The 17,337-nt window shown below is 37.9% G+C and overlaps 1 protein-coding gene across 1 annotated transcript in view; it reads right to left on the bottom strand.

Moving 5' to 3' along the window:
* The window catches only part of sdk1a (sidekick cell adhesion molecule 1a), a 720,929-nt gene that overhangs the window by 193,923 nt on the left and 509,669 nt on the right, over window positions 1–17,337 (bottom strand). The window contains exons 15-18 of the mRNA XM_048609738.1: window positions 12,394–12,541; window positions 9,284–9,424; window positions 6,907–7,088; window positions 223–338 (exon numbers count right to left, since the gene is read on the bottom strand). Of these exons, the coding sequence (XP_048465695.1) occupies window positions 223–338; window positions 6,907–7,088; window positions 9,284–9,424; window positions 12,394–12,541 (587 nt within the window). The remainder of the gene's footprint in view (window positions 1–222; window positions 339–6,906; window positions 7,089–9,283; window positions 9,425–12,393; window positions 12,542–17,337) is intronic.

Here is a 17,337-nt window from a genome sequence, read left to right as displayed (position 1 = left end):
TTCTGTCTAGTATTTCTTCACTGTGGAAGATTTTTGGATCGCCTTTAACATTAAGTACCATTCTATTCTCATATATTCTTTGCCAGTCTTATTTTCCTTTTCACATACTTTCTCGATCTACTGTATTTGGCTAAAGTAAGAAAATTTCAGTGGAATATTTTTATTTGCAAAACTACTCAATTATTTTATTCAACTTATAGTTTTTGTATTATGTTTTATTACCTTGTAACCTTGGTTGATACCATTTATGAACTGCTGAGGAGGAGGATCCCACATAAATTCGATAGCAGTGGAGTTCACAGCTTTGACTTCCACATTCTGTGGGGGTGCTGTTGGCACTGCACACAAGCAGAACAACTAGTTACATTCTATTTCACTTTGGAAATGATATAATCATCACAAACATACCTATTGACAGTTAATGAGCTTTGTAAACTCTTTCTTGACATGAACATGTTTCACCGATCTTGCAGTATGAAACTGATAAGCATTTTCTATTCTGCAAAGTTCCATGACCAAATAAGAGAACAATCTCAACTAACCGAGCTGCTGTTTATTGAAGGGCAATAAGATTTTATGACCTTAAAGTGAGACAGTAAAAACAAGTTATATTGTGCATCATAAGGCTTAATATGCTCATCCTTAATAAACAACATATATTGGACTTACTGTGAGAGATGACACAGAAAATTGCTGGGAGCCTGAAATTAACAGCACATTCCAATCTGCACATTTCACTGACTGAACAACAATCAGACTCTCAAAGACAGGAGCTTCTATTATCTTGAATGCAATCAAGATTTCTGGCCTTTCCTGGTCTTATTACAATCATAATTGAATAATATGAATGATCCAGGATATCAGCTAAGATGTATTTTATGCTGAATTTCATATTTCATCCAAGGAATAATAACAGTACAAAAGCTGGTTGGAGTGCTACAGGTTAATTTGCCCTTTCTCACTGGGGATATATGTCTGAAAGTCTAGTTTGTAGATTAGTCCATTTGGCATGCCCAGATTAGAAGCTACAATATAGACATAGAAGTAGTTAGGCACATTGTGAAGAGAAAAGTAACACAGGTAAAGTACCATTGAACAACCATGGTCCAACTGCCCAATCCAAGGGTTGAGAGGGTGGACAGTATAAAGTTCCTCGGAGTGACGATAATCGAAAACCTGTCTTGGACTTCCCACATGGATGCAACAGTCAAGAAGGTACAACAATGCCTCCTCTTCCTCAGGCGGCTTAGAAAATTTAGCATGTCCAGACGGGCCCTCACCAACTTCTGCAGATGGACAACTGAAAGCATACTATCTGGGTGCATAACAGCGTGGTGTGGCAACTGCTCTGCCCAGGACTGGAAGCAACTACAGAAGGTGGTATGCGCAGCCCAGGCCATCACAGAAGCCAACCTTCCATCCATGGACTCTATTTACATGGTTCACTGCTGCGGAAAGGCTGGCAACATCATCAAAGACCCATCGCACCCTGGTAATGATCTCCAACACCCTCTTCCATCAGGCAGAAGATACAGAAGCCTGAACACACGCACCAGCAGGTTCATGCACAACTTCTTCCCAGCTGTTATTAGACTGATGAATGGACTCTCTCGCCTCACATAATACTGATCTTGCCTAGTGCACGCCCTGTGCAATGTAACCTGTATGCTTCTGTACAAGTCTTTTTGATCTGTACATCCTTGCTTACTATGATCTGCCTGTACTGTTCATAAACAAAGCTTTTCACGGTACTTCGGTACACGTGACAATAAATCAATCAAAACTTACAATATTGTTTGCAAAAGAAATGTTAAACAAAAATTGTAGCAATGCTTGAATATGGATGATGGAGCTGAGGATTATAGCCATTGTGGGCTCCTAATCATGTACATGCTGGGAAGAGGTGGCTTAATATTATCACGTGGTAAAATGAAAGATTAGAGGTCAGAGAGCATAGGTTCTTCTTGAATACATTCCCTCAAAGATTCCATTCATGTAGCATGCCTACATGCCACACTGCCCACCCGCTCTCTCAGTGAAGCAAACTGAACTGCTCACAAGTACACCTAACCAAAGGGAGAAAATAAAACTCAACTTTCCTAAGTATAATCGGAATCTGGTCCAAAAAATAAACATGCAGCAAGCAAATGCATAAACTTTAGACTAATTCAGCTGTAATTCATTCAGGCTTTAAGAAGTATTCAAGACAATCATAGAGCTGAAGTTAGGATGTGAAATTCCACAACCCCACTTACTAATTGGAAGGTATTAACGTTAAGCTGACACAGTATTGTTTATTCAAACACGTTTTTTTTTCCTAGCTACTGCACCTTCAGAAAGTACAATTTCAAATTAGTATGCAGCTGAGTTGTGGCATAGAGTTTCCAGATTGTACATTCATATGAAAGGAATGACTACAGTGAGACTGACAAGTTCAGTTGCCGTCCCTGTCTTAATAACAAACTGCATGAAAAAAAATCAAACTGACTAGAAAAGAAATGATGGAATTAATGTTTGGAGCTGATAGGGAGACAGTTTGGTTTTAAAATAAGTTACTGAAAACTTTTTTTTTCAAATTATTGTTCATATTGTTGTCATGTGTACACAAATAAAAGCAATCTATTGGTCTCAAAACAATTGTTCATGGATTTAAGCATTGCCTCAAATGCAAATGTTATTTGCATTAAAAATTTAGAATTCTGGAGCTCATGAAAACATTTGGAATTATCAATATTAACTGACCTCCTGAGTTTCTTAAAATGGCACATTCTTATAACTGGCTCCTCTTCTTCAATTGAAACGGAAACATAAGTGAAGCATAACGGACTGTGATTTTATGGCCTCTCACTGTCGTCCTTTGGTGGAGAGATACAGCACAGCAAGAAGTGGAATTACTTAGACAAAGCAATTTTAGAGCACACCTGCTAACTGACAAGACATAACACTGACAGGAGGAAACATGCCTTCCTAGCTGTTAGCCTCAAAGTCTTGTGGATGTTTTCAGGCCCAAAAGCCTGGCTGGTTACATTTACAAAATTTAAGTACATATCTTCTGTGGAGACAAACAGGTGAAGTGAGATCCTGAGACAGGGGGTCAGAAACAGAACTAGATTCATTAGAGCTGATTGGAATTGGTTCTTGTTACTACAAAGAAAGGAGCTAGCTGTTTGGTGTGTCTCTGGGAAGTGGTTAAGATCTTTTCTATTCTTGAATGCTAACGTAGCATAGAAATTGGTGGTGATATTAACAAAACTGTAAAATTTAAGCTAAGTGAATATCATAACAAAATAATTAAAACTCAGTGAGGATGGCAGTTCAGATGTCATGTAAAGGATACATCATATGGGAGCTCCTGGATACCATTATGATCCAGGGCAAACATATTTGCAGTAAATGACTGAAGTTCAATCAACTGATCTACAGACACTGCGAAACAGCAGGGAAGGAAAAGGTTACCTTGATTATTTGTACCAGAAGACAGTCACACACTTAGGACAGGGTCTTTTGATTTGGTAAGTGGTTAGGGGCAGAAGGATGTGCCTGTACGAGCCAGGTAAGGAGACCACAGTGCAGGAGCCTCAGCCCGACAGCATGAGAAAAGAGTGAATGTGCAAACTGACCAAGATATCGTGGTGCAGGTAGTGGTACATTCAAGTGAAGGCAGCAATAAGGAATGTAGTAGTACCAGGTGCCAGTATAGTTCGGGGGATCAAAACTGTTCCCAGCAGCCAAGAATGCAAGTGCTGATAGCTGTGCTGCCTGCCAGTTAGTAATACAGTAATATTACCAACTGTATACATGTAATATGTATCACAAGATGGTAAATACATTTTCAAGTCAGAATGCAGAGTGGCTTGGGGGTGAACTTGCAGGTGGTGTTCCCATGTATCTGCTGCCCTCATTCTTCTAGATGACAGTGGCCATGGGTTTGGAAGGTGCTGTCTAAGCAACCTTGGTGGATTTCTGTAATGCAGTTTGTGGATGGTACACTGTTGCTCAGTGTCAGTGGTAGATAGAGTGAAGGTTCGTCGATGTGGTGCCAATCAAGCAGGTTGCTTTGTTCTGAACGGTATCAAGCTTCTTGACTGTTTTTGGAGCTGCACCCATCCAGGCTTGTCCACACTCTGACTTGTGCTATGCAGATGGTTGACAAGCTTTGGGAATTAGGTGGCGAGTTACTCGTCGTAGGATTCCGAGCCTCTGACCTTCTCTTGTTGCTACAGTATCTACATGGCTAGTCCAGTTCAGTTTCAGGTCAATGGTAACCCACAGGATGTTGATAATTTGGACATAAGTTATTAAAAAGCCAGTTATACCTATTTCTTCAAAATGTAACCTTTTCCAGGAATTTTACAAAGATCAACATTAAGAATGGAAGTTCTGTCCCATTCCTAAGATTTTCCATTGAATTCTGTGTTTGGCTGCAACAGTGCACCTTCTGAATACGTGCAGAGTCATTAGAAATGAATTGTGGATTTTTGTGCTATTTTTTATTTTAATATTTCATCGAATATAGGCATCACTGGATTGGATAGCATTTGATGAGATTTGTTCTAAACTGCCCTTCAGGTGATGCTGATAAGCCATTTTCTGCTATAGCTCATATAGTGTAGGGACACACACAGACCCACAGAGCTACTTGGGTTAAGGTTCAGAATTTTGATCCACCCACAGTGAAGGAACAGCAAAATATTTCAAAGAGAGGATGTTATGTGACTTGGAGGGGAACTTGCAAGGTATTCCTATATGCCTTCTGATCTTAGTCTCCCAGGTGGAAGGTCACAGGGTTGGGCAATGCTCTTGAGGCAGCCTCCTTGAGTTGCTGTGCTGCATGTTGTAAATGGTATTGCAGCATCAAAGGGTTGGTAATGAAAGTGGACTGCTTTGTTCTAGATTTTATCAAGCTTCTTCAGTGCTATTGAAACAGCACTCACCAAAGCAATTGGGAACTCTTCCATCAAATCCCTGACTTGTGGCTTCTACAAAGATGGTTGATACCTCTGAGGTGGCAGTAGGTGAGACACTCACAGTAGAACTCTCCACTTCTGACCTACTCCAGCAGCTACAATATTTATATAGGTGCTCCAGTTTGGTTTCTAGTTAATGATACTCCTTAGGATATTGACAGCTCAAAATTCAGCACTAGTAAAGCTGTCGAATGTCAAGAGGAGATGGTGAGATTCTTCTTGCAGACATTCATAATCTGACTCTTAAGTAGCACAAACATGATTGTCCACTTATTGGCCTAAGTCCGATTGCAGGCCAGGCCTCGTGACCATGAGGACATGGACAGCTTCATCATCTGAGGAGTTGTCAACAGAACTAAACATACTGCAAACATAAATGAACATCTCCACTTCTGACCTTTGATGAAAAGGTCATTGTTGAAGCAGATGAAGATGGTTGGGCCTAGAATACTTCCTTGAGTATCTACTGAAGCAGTGTTCTGGGCTGAGATGATTGACCTCCAAAGCCTACAGCCATGTTTCTTTGTGCGACATATAGCAACAGCCAGATGAGGGCTTTCCCTCTAACCTTGACTTCAATTTTATTAGGGGTCCTTGAGGCCATGCTTTATTAAATTCTGGTTTGATGTCATAAGTATCTTCCTACTAGAACACAGGTTGTAACAAGCTTTGGTGCTGGTTAGCGCGGGTGGAACCCAAACTAAGTATTGGTGAGCAGGTTTTTGGTGTTTTAAGTGTCACTTTGTAATGCTGTCATTGTTGTCTTCTACCACTTTGCTGATAGTAGTAGTTTGATAATCAGAGAGATGCCTGTTCTCTAGCTATACCAAGAAAGCTTAGCTAATAGCTCATTTAGCTCTGGAGCATGTCTCAAGAACTACACTCAAGACGTTGTAGGGTCCATGAATTTTGCTGTATTATGGGCATATTTGACTTCTGAAGTTGCTGGAAGCTTAAGTGGAATAATGACAGTTAATTCTGACAGTTCTACCATCATTACCAGTGCAAAATCCAGGCCTTTTTTTTTCATGCTGGTTTTACAGAGTCTTATAATTTGGTCTCTTTCTTATGAATTGAGAAATTTCAAGCAGCTGCTTATTGAATTAAACTTTTCTTAAATGTTAACTTAAAGGGACTGATCACATTATACATAAACTCATTTTAGCAGCATCTTGAGAAACATTGTATAGCAACTAGTTCCAAGATCTGCTTATTTTGACCACATTTCCACAACAAATACCCTGAGCAGAAGGGTTAAAAGAACTGTTCAGATCAGTGTTTGACCTATACAGCTCTAAGCCTTCAACTCTAAATTCCAGATTACTGGGACAAATAGCACAGGTGATCTGGATCTAAAAAAAGGATATTTGTTGCAATCTCTGCCACGATAGGTCTTCTTCGCATGACTCTTGGAAATTTAAATTTTTGTACATCTTTTTGTTCTTAAATTGTTCAAAATGGCGTCAAATTGGGACGACAGTTGAAAATTTCCATATATCTTTTTATTCTTAAACTGTTCAAAATGGCACCAAATTGGGGTGACAGTTGAAGCTGTTCACTGTATTTTACTGTATTATTCACTGTGAAATGCAAGTGACAATAAATCATGCAAATCAAATCATCAATCCTCACTAAACCTGTTCTGTGGGACAACAATAAAATGAAAAAGAAAACAAAGATGGACAAGCTTGATAACAGATAACAAATCTGCACTTCACCACAACTGAAGCAGCAATTTCCACTTTCGGAAATATATTTTGATTTAATTGAACAAAGACTGACATTAGTGTCAAAGTTATCAAATGCCTAGGGTTGCTGCTGTTCCTGCATAGTTGAAGTAGCTGTAAACAGGGCAATGACAGCCCCGGAATGGAAGAATGCCAGGGAGTAAGGGAAGACGTAACTTCTAAACAGTAAATCTTTAAAGTGAATTTCTCACCTCCCTGCAGTGTATACTCAGTTGTTGCTCTGCTGTATGCACCAAGCCCAGCGCTATTGTATGCTGCAACTTGAATTTCATACTGGGTCCAAATGATCAGGTCCTTCACTAGGCAATAGGTCACTTCAGGGCTGGTGATATTCTTATACTGGTATCCACCTGGAAGGCCTGCAAGTCGATACCTATAAAGAAATAAAGACCACAACTCAAAGTGGTATCACAAGAATTGCAGCGCCATTGGATTAAATTCAGATGCATAAACATAGCAATGAATAATGTTAATGTATAATTTTTAAATCAAGACATATTTTTGCAATAAATGGTGTGGAACTTGACAAAATTGAGGAGCATTTTTTTTCAGTTTTTATTTTCTGTAACACATGCTTCTGATAGGAGCTTAAATACTTTGCTACAGCTTTTAATACGATAGAATCATGGAATCATACAGTACTGAAGAGGCCCTTTGGCAAATCTACACTACTACCTACACTAGTCCCACTTTCCCACACTTGGCCCATAACCTTGAATGTTGCAACACTTCAAGTGCTCATCCAAGTACTTTTTAAAATTGTTTGGTTACCCGTTTCAAGTACCCTCTCAGGCAGTGCATTCCAGACCCCCACCACTCTCTGGGTGGAAGTTTTCCCCTCAAATCTACTCTAATCCTCCTGCCTTTCATTTAAAAGGGCACTCCTTTGTTCTTGACTGCTCAACTACAGCGAACAGCTGTTTTCTATCCACTCTGTCCATGTCCCTCATAATCTTGCACGCCTCTATCAGCTCCTCCCTCAACCTTCCCTGCCCTGAAGAAAAGAACCAGATACAAATAAAGTGGTTCATTTTCTAACTTGGAGGATATTGCTAAAATATCACAAATCACAGGTGTTTATTGTTCAAAGTTTGTGATTATTTTGTCCATATTGTCCCTAATGGGATCATCAAAAACAACATACTTAATAATTGTGATGGGTGAAAACAAAAGAGAGATGGATTATGACCACATTGAAATACTACAAGAAAGATAGCAAAGATATTAAAGTTGACCAGATTTATTAGATGGGGACTGGACATAAACTTGTGCCACTGAATTTGTCACAAAATTTTGTATCAAAGTGAGACTTGTAGATTTGTTTCACAGTATTTATTGCTTCTAAAACTTCTGAAATGCTAAGAATCAGGATTAGTGACATTCCACAAAACTGTCATTGAAATATCTTGAACAATTCTGAACGCACCGAAAACTGAACAATAGAACAGGAAAAAACAAATTTCTAAGTTCAGATAGTTTACTACCAAACTATTTACTCTTGCAACTTATAGTTGTCTCTTTTATCATGCCATGCCTGTCTGGTAAACTAATTTTATTAGTTGTTTTCAACATTGCTGTCATTAATTTCCTGAGATCATTACACTGTTTTCATTACTACCAATGTGATCGTTGTAAATCATGATAATTGTGGTCGATGAAATTATCACACCACCTTCTTTACTTTCTGCACCTACCCAGCACAGCTGTTGAAAATATTCCATTTGGTATCATCACCAGGGCAACAACTGCACTGGTAATTGCACCATATTCTTTATCGTATATTGGTGCTTATTAAAGCAAGCAATGTGAGAGGATGGAGTGGACCACCCTTGTACCTTGGGCACTCAGTGTCAGCTCAAACACTCCAATACCACTGTAGTACATTAAGATAAACAGATAAACTCTCTTTTTACCATCACAATGATATAATCTACAATCAATAGCGTTGTTTCCATTTCCCACACCTGCCTTTTCCATGAAGCTGACAATTTCATGCCAGTAAGAGTCAAATTATTGGTAATTTTGCAGTGTGCTGTCTACATCAATTAGCAGCTGACTGAGACCGACTAAAAGCAGTTTGACATGGGGTTTCAATAGTCAGCAGAGAAAGCACACTTTCATCCACTCTGTCCAGTCAGAGGTGCAAGGATACTGTGTTAAACTATTGCACAGCAGTCTCTCCAAGAACTGACACAGTAGCAACATCATACGAAAGCCAGCACAGACTTTCTTCTTGACAAAACTTTGAGAAAGTGTTCAGTTTCCGCAAAAAAAGCATCAAATGTGACTTATAAAGTAGTACTTAACTCACACTGTGATATTTTATTAAAATTTCAATTTCCAAAATAAATGATTCCAGGTCTGTTACCATCTACTGTTTCTATTATGTTATGTACCTAGGCAAATTAAATCTTGAATGTAGTGTAAAAAAAAAATGTATCTTTCAGATTCTTAACTTTGTATATATTTTCTTTAAAATGGCTTGTTGGTAATTTCCTTCCTGGATTCCACTTCTTTTAAAGTGGAATTTTCTTGACTTGCATGAATTATTAGTGTTTCATTCTGTACCTGAGGATATATCCTTTAAGAACACCATTGATCTCCTGTTCTGGGGGAGGCTGCCACTGTACCATTATAGATTGATTTGTTCGACCACTAGCCATAATATTCTGAGGAGGGGCACCAGGAGATTCTTCAGGTAACAGCAGCCTGAAATCAAACATAGTACACAATACATCAAAACATTAGAAATGCAGAAAGCTATATGAATATTGTTCTAGTATTGAATAGTCTGTATATGTAAGCACGATAAAGTAGTCAAAAAGCATTAAAATGCTAATAAAATGCATTGTGGAAAATTAGAAAATAGTTTGTGCGGCCAATTTTAAAGTTATGGGGAGAGGGAAGTAACAGTGCCTTTCAGGAAGCCTTTTTGGCAGTTACGTTGTTTTGAAAATTAATTTCTAGAGCTTTCAGACAGGGGCTGAAACTTTCTTCATCTATGCAGAAATCATAATATCTACTTGAATGGTTTCCAGGGAAATGACTAAATATATTTTTCTTTGCAAGTTAGACTTAAGGATAAATTTTATTCTAAGCAAACAAACACCAAAGCCAAGCATTTTTTTTAGTAACAGCAATGTCCCTTTAAAACTCATTCCTGACAGGCCAAGTATTTCCAGCAGTTTTCCTTTAATTTCAGATTTTCAGCACTTTCAATATTTTGCTTTGTCTCTTCAAAATGCTGCTAGTCAACCTATGTCAACGGAATTATATCTAATGTTGGACATCGTATTGAAAGTCTTGCCAGATTGAGCTAGTTGGACATGGTCAATACCTGGCTTGTTGAAAAGAGCCGAAGGGATACGTTGTTTGAAACGATCCGTCAGTCTTTGCGACATACAGTTTACCTACTTAGTATTACAATGGCAGTGAAATTCATGTCCTGTATTATTAATTTGTGTGGTAGGCAATATATCTTTTTGTCTTAACGGCAGCATCCTACTATTGGTGCTGCTGATGACCGTACTCATGTTGCTATTGCATATATGATTGTGCAATTGGATAACATCTGCTACGTCAATCGGAGTACATGAAGAATTGTGCAGACAACCAACTTAAGATTGCCAGTCGGGGTTTGCAGCATGTCACACTTGCGTGTACTGGAAGTTACATGTATAAATACAGTGTCCAGTTCTTTGAAGACAGAAAAAACATGCACATGTACTGCTCCTATTTCAATGGCACAGAACGGATAACAACATTCTCTGGCCCATTTCTCAGGACAATGCCTTGACCAATGACAGTAAAACTGCAACAAAAACAGAAATTGCTGAGGAAACTCAGCAGATCTGGCAGCATCTGAGGACAGAAAGCAGAATTAACATTTCAAGTCCAGTGACCCTTAGTCAGTTCTTCTAGTCATCCTTTCTTAGAGTTTTGACAGAGTCACATCATCATTATTGGCATATTCATTCCCATTATACCCCAATTTTAACATTAGAAAATGGAACAGTCCAGTTGGATTGTAATATAATCTGGGTTTCTCGTGCCTGAAAGTAGCAATGAGTCCACCAGTCTATGTGTTTATTGCTGTCGATCTACTATGCCAGTTGCATACCTGGGTTTGTGATAATACTTGTAAAGTATAAAACATAAACAAGTGTTTATTTAACTATTATTTTCTTATTAAAAATCAAAAAAATTCAAAGCCCATATGAAGGATTGAGATAAAATCCTTAAATGTTTTTTCAATCGGTGGTATCACTGTCTCGAGAATACCATTGGATCTGGCTTCTAAAACTCAGATGATTTGGAAGCTTGGTCAAATTACAGCTTTATGATTTCCTTACAATTCTAAGCTAATGCTATGATAATGCAATTAATAAGAAATTGGAACCACACTCCTGTATTCATCAACAGATTTTCTTGTACTTGTACTGCAGTGCAATTATCATTCCTCTCCAGCTCCCTCTGTGTCATTATTTTTATTTTCTTCAAGGCACAGTTAATTATGAACATGGTTTTGAGTCACTGATGACTGAAGTGTTGAGATTCTAAATCCTCCAGTGTTCACGTCGAAGTCAGTTTTTTTTATTGGGCATTTGAAATGTGAGGCAAGGAGGAGGGGGATCTCTAGTTTAAAGTAGCACGCTTCTGAAAAAGGTAAAATACCAAAACACAAAACGGTGGATTTCTTGCAATTCTAGCTCCAAGCAAACAGAAACAGGAACTTGTCAACTGTAAGTAATCATAATACATTTGTTTACTCCTTGTAAGAAAGCCATGTTTAAAATGGCATATTGTGATAAACAGAAAAAGCATATCATTGACCAACTGAAAATACAAGTGATCTATTTTTTCCATTCACAGGCCCATTCACTTTTGAGGAGTAGAAACGGCCATTGAATTTTGCATTTCTACATGTAATAAAACTACAATACACATCAAAATAAAAAGTATTTACAGCATAGCCCACTCGCTCATGCTTAAACTTTGTGAGGCTTCTTTCACTTTACTTCATTTAACACTGTCAACAAATCCTTTCCATCCTAATGAATATATCTAGCTGTCACTTAAATACATCAATGATATATGCCTCAATTACTCCTCGAAGGGGTAAATTCCAGTTTCTCACCACTCTGAGTAAATACTTTCACCTGAATATCTTGGTGGATGTATTACTGACCATCTTCTACGAACAGAATAAAAAGGAGCAGGAGTAGATCACACTGCACCTCAAGCTGACACCACCATTCAATATGATCACGGCTGATCCTGTGCCTCACCATCACTTTATCGCTCATTCGTCAAATCTCTTGATTCACTGAGGGACCAAAACTCTGTCCAACTCAGCATTAAATGTATACAATGATCAGATTAAGAGTGCTGAGAACAAAGATGTCTGAAATTTGCAATAAGGAACAACAGCACTCTTTAATGATATGTTGTGAAATGCAAATACATCTAGGCCATTTCAAACAGAAAAGGCAGTCAACTGAATGTATATATTTAAAAATCAATTTCCAGTTGGATTAGCAGATGCTATGGGTTGAAGAAGCAAAGTGGTCAACAAGGACAGGAATGGTTCAGAATATTGCCACTCACAGTAAATACTTTGGACTACACTGAAGATAACACTGTGCAAACTTTACTTGGTTCCTGAGAAAGTAACCTACCTGTTGGTTTCTGTGCTGTATTGTCCTTTTCCTAGCTGATTCACTGCGCAGACACGGAATTGGTATGACCGGGCTGGCGTCAAGCCACTCACAGTAAAGTGCATCACTCCTGCATTAATGTTAGGTAACTGTATTTTCCATGGTGAGTCTTCAGAGTGACACAAAACAACAAAGAAAGATCCAAGGGTTAGATAGCAGATTTGTTAATTAAATATTCTTCTATAAAAACACAAGTCTGGTCAAGTAACTTAATTGTAATTCTGAAGATTGAAGTTAAATTCTAGATTTGTCTTTTTCATGTTATATGCAAATACAGTAGCAGAAACACTTGGAAATGTACATCTACTCATCACCAATGATAGGGCAGGCTAAGAAAGTGGGTAATAAAAGAGGACAAAGTCTTGGAGCTTCACAAATAGGGGTGTAGTGTACATAGCAAGGATGTTATGGTTAACCTGTAGGAAATGCTGGTTCAGTCTTAAGTGGAGTAGTGTGACCACTTCTGACCAATGCACCTTCCAAAGGGCGGCAGTAGAGACTGTGAAGAAAAGATTCAAAAGAATGGTTCCAGGGCTTAGGATCTTCAGCTACAAGACAGACTGGTGAAAATGGAGCTATTCTGTTTGGAGAAGAGAAGCTTATAAGGAGATATGATACAGGCATTCAAAATTGTGACTGGTCTGGACAGAATAAATAAGGAGAATCTGTTCCTCTTGGTGGAAGGATCAAGAATTAGAAGACACTGATGTAAGGTGACCAGAATAAACCGGGAACAATGACATGTGAAAAATCTTTTCTGTGCAGCAAGTGTTCATATATTTCTAAGTGTTTACAATCTGCCACACACAGAGAGAGATGGTGAAGGCATATTCAACTCAGGCTTTCAAAACAGAGTGAAATAATTATTTGAGAATAAAATGTTACAGGGATACAGGGGAATAACAAGGGAATAGGGATCAGAAATGTTGCTCTTGCAGTTAGCTAGCCTGGACACGCTAGGCCTAAGGATTCCTTTGGGGCTCTATCCATTGTACGATTCTAATGCAATGAATTTCCTGACTGTACAGAATTATAAATGGATGCACCTTATCACAGATCAATTTGCCGACTAAGATCATATAAACTGAGTTGCATACTGTTTTCTGAAATCTTATCATAAAATGCCAAGAAACAATGCCAAAAATTATATTTTTGTTGTGATTTCAGATTTGAAAAGATATGGAAAAACAAACTGGAAGTACACACAAACACACTTGAGAACACATCTGTTCTAGAAAAATCCTACAATAGAGTTAAAATCAAGTATAGGGCCAGAACTCATTAATCTAATTTGATTTACCGCAGGCAGGCACATAAATGAGGTTGTTAGATTATTAAAATGTAACAGGAATGCTCTTCACAGAGCACCTCATTCCCTGCAACTTTTCTCTGTTAATGGAAATAAATCTTTACCTTAGCACTCATGTAAAGAGCCAAATCTGTCACTGATCAATGTTGGTTGGGTCAAATAATTTATCAAACAGTGAGTGGCTTCAGAATTCTGAAGAAACCGCATCTATATTTGCCACTGTTTAACAAACTGCTACACGGCCACCTAGAAGCGTTGGATCACTTCCAGTAATAGGATGCATAGCATGGAGACCCTTCGGTCCAACCTGTCCACACCGACCAGATATCCTAGATTAATCTAGTCCCATTTGCCAGCATTTGGCCCATATCCCTCTAAATGCTTCCTATTCATATAGAATATATACCCATCCAGATGCCTTTTAACTAATGTAATTATACACACACCATCCTCTGCACGAAGAATTTGCCTCTTCGCTCCTTATTTGATAGATTCCCTACAGTGTGGAAACAGGCCCTTCAGCCCAACAAGTCCACACTGACCCTCAGAGCATTCCACCCAGACCCATTCCCCTATAACCCACCTGACCTGAACATCCCTGAACACTACGGGCAATTTAGCATGGCCAATCCACCTAGCTTGCACATCCTTGGACTGTGGGAGAAAACCAGAGCACCTGGAGGAAACCCACGCAGCCACGGGGAGAACGTGCAAGTTCCACACAGACAGTCACCCGAGGGTGGAATCGAACCCAGGTCCCTGGCGCTGTGAGGCAGCAGTGCTAACCACAGTGCCACCATGCCACCCCACTGTTATATAACAACTTAAACAAAACATTGAATGAACCCTAAAAACTAAGCATAGAAAGTAGAACATAGAAATCATAAATTCAAACAACTATATCAAGCACACATGTTATGTTACTCCCTTTCTTTGCATTCTTATTATGTTAAAATTCAGACTATCTCAGTCTTCTGGCTCATCTCATTCTTTCCCAAGATGTCAAAACTCGGAATTTATTCTCACTATGTTTTGCTTCTGTTTACAATATACTATTTGAAAACATAGGATCGTTCTTGCTATAACTATTACTAACAAGAACGTTATGCCTTTTCGTTTGTTCTTCAACTTTGATGGTGTTCTGTATCTTGGGCTCTGCCATTATATTTTGTTAACATGAAAGACAGGGAGTAGGCCAGTTGGCCAATCAAATGTCATGTAATCTAAACTTGGAAACATACTGCCATTCATTCCCTGTAACTGGGTCAAAATCTTTAAACTCTCTTCCTAATAGCACATACACTGCCTGATCTGCCATTGCTCTAAAGAATGGCGCACCCCCATCTTCTCAAGGTCAATTTGGAATGGCAGTAAATGTTGGCCTAGCCAGTGAGACCCACATCCCACATATGAAAATAAAAGTAATGTAAAGAAAGCACTGTATCACAATGATTAATCAACATGCTTTAAACTGTTAACTCAATAAATTACATCACCTTGTTTATTTCCTTCAGAGAAAAAAGGATAATAAAGACTCTCCTGAATTCTCTTTGAAAGTGAGGGGAACATATTTTAATTTGCTCCAGCTGTTTAAATTGTAAAAAATAGATACACCTAAACTGAAGTTGTCATGACATCAAATAGTACTTTTTTAAAAAACTAAAAATAAGGGAGATGACAATAACAATTAAAATCACCATCTGTAGCTATGTATGTGTTAAAATAATAAACAAGCATACTCAATGAAAGAAAAAAACATGTAAACTGTATCAAAAAAGATTTGGTCAAGAAAGCTGTAATATTTAATTTGAAGTTATAAAAATAGTGAATAAAAACAGTACATGAGAAGTGGCAAAAGGTAAATAAAATCCAGAGGTGTGTGGAGCAGATAAGCATGAAACTGTTAAGTTTGAAGAACTAATGTAGTTCCAGCAACACAATTGCGATTTAATAGTAAATTATTTGCTGAAAGATAAAATCTGATCAATTTTCATCAGAAAAATTGTATTTAAAGGAGTTTAAAATGTAGTTTTATCACTCAAACACCTTAAAATAAAATATTAATAAATATCAACATGATATTTAGGTTGCTGTTCTTACTTAAAGCATGTGATAATGGTATCATGATGGATATTTTGGAAAGGTTATTACATCTGTAAGTGGGTGGAATTTTCCCCTTAACATTTAACGTGAGCTGAATTAGAATGTTTTATGTAAATTATGTGATTACTGAATACCAGATACATATTACATACAAAACTGATTATAACTAAAATCTTTTCATTATAGACAAATACTTGTTTGGTTCTCCAAAGTCATAGGGACTTCCTATTTAGAGATGTTTAAAAAAATTAATTGAGAAAAGATGACTAAGCAAATCAGAAAATATTTAACAGGGTAATAATGCCAGAATTCCAGGCTGAAGTCTGTTCAGTTTAGTTCCGAAAATCTACTCAGCTGCTGAAAGCTGAATTGATATATTTAGTTTTAATTCAAAACAGTACTACAATTGGTAGAATGTAAGATTAATCAATTTATTTTAGTCTGTGACAATTCATTATTAAGAAACCAATTCAATGCCTTATTAGTAAGAGAACAAATGAGTGAGATACTGAGCAGAGGAAAACAAAGTCGATTCTGGAATTTATATGTAGTGTCATAGGGACAGTTTGATGAATCTGGGCCAATGGAACACATCACACGAACTAGACAAATTCTTTTACTTTGGTTCTAATTTTAAATATAAGTTATTCTTTCTTTCTTTATCAGGGTAGACAATACTTAGCAAGCTTTAAGCAAAATTACACATTAAGAGAAGACGTTCTCAAAACAATAACATACATAGGGTTGGATTTTTCAGATGTCAAACCTAGTCTCAAGGAGAACTAGTCACCTATTATGATTTTCACAGGGGCTGCACATTTAATTGGCCTGCAGCAAGATTCTCTGTTTAAATAAGGACGGCAGACAGGCTGGCAAGTCTGGAGAGGCAGTTAGAGGCCAATTGGCTTCAAAGGTTCAGGTTTCAGTCGAAAGTAAATTAAGGACAGGGTGCTTAATGTGAATGCTCCTGCAGTTTGACAAAATCTTAAATGAGGGAAAAACTAAATATTTGCGGTCTGGATAAGCTTTAGGATTTCTCAGTTGTAATGTTTCCTCTTTCTCCTAAAGATTAGCCACGTTTGAAGGAATATAACCAAACTGGTGGTGATTCTCTTCACTGAGAGTTTCCATTTCCCAAGTATACAGGACCTTTATCCGTTTCCTTTAACCAAGGAGGAAGATGCTATCAAAGTCAGTGTGAAAGAAGAAATAGTTGAGATACAGCCTAAAAGTTGATAAGTAGAGGGTATTATTCGAAAGGTCAGTTGCACTTAAGGATGCTAAGTTGCCAAGATTGGATCAGATAATTCAAGGATGCTGAGAGAAAGGTGGAAATTGTTGAAACACTGGTAATAATCTTCCAATTGTCTTTAGCTACAGAGGCAGTGCCAGAGGACTGGAAAATTGAAAATTGAAAACCCTTGTTCAAAAAAAGATGTAAGGATAAATGCAACATTTACAAGCAAGTTAGTTTATCCTTCAGTGGTAGGAAA

This window comes from Rhincodon typus, chromosome 21 (assembly GCF_021869965.1).
Source record: "Rhincodon typus isolate 14 chromosome 21, sRhiTyp1.1, whole genome shotgun sequence".
Lineage (NCBI taxonomy): Eukaryota > Metazoa > Chordata > Chondrichthyes > Orectolobiformes > Rhincodontidae > Rhincodon > Rhincodon typus.
Note: the sequence above shows the minus strand (reverse complement) of the source record. Positions and strands in the feature narration are given on the sequence as shown.